Genomic DNA, 3,037 nt, shown 5'->3' with positions numbered 1-3,037 from the left:
ACTTTTATTATTATATTTTTAATATGATTTTTGTTTTTGTTGATTATTGTTATTGATGATAATATATTGATATAAAATATGGAGTTTGGTGGCATTATGTAAATATCATTACATTTTAATATAATGAAATGCAATATATATACCCGTAATTAAATATTTATATCACGACGGATTCATATACTATACAACAGTTGTCAGCTTCTGCTGATCGTCAAAAATAAATTGTCGGTATTAATATTACAACAATACGTAATATGTTAATCATTATTAGTATATACAATATACTTCAAACAGAATTATTGTAGTTTTTAATATATTATAATTATTGAAAAAACTGTATTAAGTTTAAGTCCAAGCATAAAATATTAGATTTTATTGAAAATTTATTTTACACTTGCCGAAAGGGTGAAACTAAAGTTGTCGTAATATGTTGAACTTGGGCCGGGGCTATACAAGGCGTATTCCAATGAGTTTCCGTCGAATTCAAGATTAATTGGACATTGTCTTTATCGGAGTAGCTATACACGACGGATGTAATACGCCACGTTTATAGATTATTTAATACTCAAACATGGCAATCAGCTTTAACATTTTCTCCTACAAAACAGCATCAAAATTTCGTCGTCGTTAGGTACTTAGGTGTACCAATTGGTCGAGGGCTAGACCCTCAATTACCATTTTTCATATTTATATAATTTTTTTATTCATTAAAAAAAACTGGGCATGTAACGGCCGTGTCTCGTTATACCGATTGATGACTGATAGCTAGACATTCAATTATAATTTTAGGCATGTTTTTATTATTTTTAAATTAACAAAAGAACCATGCATACACGATAGGACAAACTATTACACAGAATGACAACTGATAACTGATAAGTTATAGAAAAACTGATAACTCACAAATACGGTAATCATAGAGTAATTATTATTATTTATTACTCTATGACAGTAATCGACTTTATCACATTTTTAGTGACCAATTTCTAGATCACCATTCCCTATCGAATTTTCTGTGAAATTTTCACTCAACCACCTCGAAGGCACTGAAGGCGAATTCTACACACTGGAATCGAGTTTCACCAGCCTCTATTATTTATATAAAATATCAATTATCTGATTATCAACATTTTTATGTGCCACACAAGTAGTGTCGCACATAGAAGAATAAAATAATTATTTATTGAAATCCTCAAAATTATTCAGTGTTTTTAATATGAAAATTGTACTGGGTATGACGTAAAGGTGCAGCTCGCTCCTGGTCTGAAAATGCACGTAGGTATGTCTTTAACCTTACACTGGGGTCTCATATTTTACACCCCGTCACTTCGTGTCCACAACTTAGAGATCCTAGAACGGAAATTTTTAAATTACGTGAATCTGTTTTCTTACAATATTTATGATTTGTGTCATTGTACAAGGTACTATGATGATTCATCATCATCATATTTTGATATAACTTATTTGATCCAATAATGCTGTATATTCCACATACACACCACGAATATTTGTAGATTCGTGTCATATTTCTATTGCTATGATATAGTAATTTAAATAGTACTAAATCTCATAACGAATATAAAAGCCAGTCGCATGTCACATAATATGTTAATATTGACATTGTAGGTACATTTCTTCCGCGTAGTGTACCTATAGATATTTTATATCATCATCAACATATTATTGTCTCATAACATGTTATATTCACGGCACCCACACCCTGGTTCATGATGTGCAATGAAAACTTCTTCAATTTAATGTACAATGCTTGTTTATTTAAAATAGAGAACAATGACTAAATGGTTTTCATTACAAACGTTGATTGACACGAAATTGAATGAATACGAGTGTGCAGTTAATAACAAATATCTAGCGTATTATTAGCTGTTGCAGACATAATTATCAGTAGCATCATTAATAATTAAAATCATACTAGAAGGATCAATTTTTGTCAAACAAACCTAGCAGACAGCGTTGTGCAATTTACTGACAAGTCCGCAGAGTGCGTCGTTTCTGATTCGTCAGACTGTCATAACGAGTGAATGACTTGACACTGTCATCACACGTCACATCGGTACGGTTTTTCACCAGTATGCGTCCGCCGGTGTCTAGTCAGACTGCTATTATAAGAGAACGCCATATCACACACGTCACATGGATATGGTTTTTCACCCGTATGCGTCCTCCGGTGTTTAGTCAGATTGCTTTTACAAGAGAACGCCATATCACATATATCGCATGGATACGGTTTTTCACCCGTATGCGTCCTCCGGTGTTGAGTCAGACTGCTTTTACAAGAGAACGCCATATCACATATATCGCATGGGTACGGTTTTTCACCGGTATGTGTCCGCCGGTGTCCAGTCAGAATGTTTTTTCGAGAGAATGCCATATCACACACGTCGCATGGGTACGGTTTTTCACCGGTATGCGTCCGCCGGTGTCTAGTCAGATTGCTATTACAAGTAAATTCCATATCACACATGTCGCATGGGTACGGTTTTTTCACCGGTATGCGTCCGCCGGTGTATAGTCAGACAGTGTTTTCGAGAGAACGCCATATCACATACGTTACATGGGTACGGTTTTTCACCCGTATGCATCCGCCGGTGTTCATTCAGTGTGGTTTTTCGAGAGAACGCCTTATCACACATGTCGCATGGGTACGGTTTTTCACCGGTATGCGTCCGCCGGTGTACATTTAGTGCGCTATTATTGATAAACTTCTTATGACATACGTCGCATGGGTACGGGTTTTCACCCTTGTACGTCCACCGGTGTTGTGTCAGATAGCTGTTTTGAGAGAATGTCATATCACATAGATCACAGAGATACGGATTTCCACTTGTATGCGTCCACTGGCAGGCTAAGAGCAAATGACTTATCGCACACGTATTTCTCAATTGTACTAAATAATTTAATAACCACAGGTATCTAGCCAACTAGTACGAGATAAACGTGAGTATTTTAAATAACGTATTTACAATTTAATGTACTGAGAATTAGATTAGTTGTCAACACAATGTTTCAAGCCAGT

The 3,037-nt window shown here is 35.2% G+C and overlaps 1 protein-coding gene across 1 annotated transcript; it reads right to left on the bottom strand.

Moving 5' to 3' along the window:
• Nucleotides 1-2,059: 2,059 nt before the first annotated feature.
• LOC132925351 (zinc finger protein ZFP2-like) lies at nucleotides 2,060-2,813 on the bottom strand. The gene is given in 2 exon segments (XM_060989756.1): nucleotides 2,060-2,503; nucleotides 2,505-2,813. Coding segments are annotated over 2 exon segments (753 nt in total).
• Nucleotides 2,814-3,037: the final 224 nt, after the last annotated feature.

The sequence above is a fragment of the Rhopalosiphum padi genome, chromosome 3, assembly GCF_020882245.1.
Source record: "Rhopalosiphum padi isolate XX-2018 chromosome 3, ASM2088224v1, whole genome shotgun sequence".
In the NCBI taxonomy this organism is placed as follows: domain Eukaryota; kingdom Metazoa; phylum Arthropoda; class Insecta; order Hemiptera; family Aphididae; genus Rhopalosiphum; species Rhopalosiphum padi.
The sequence above is the reverse complement of the archived record's forward strand: the minus strand, read 5'-3'. Positions and strand labels throughout refer to the sequence as shown.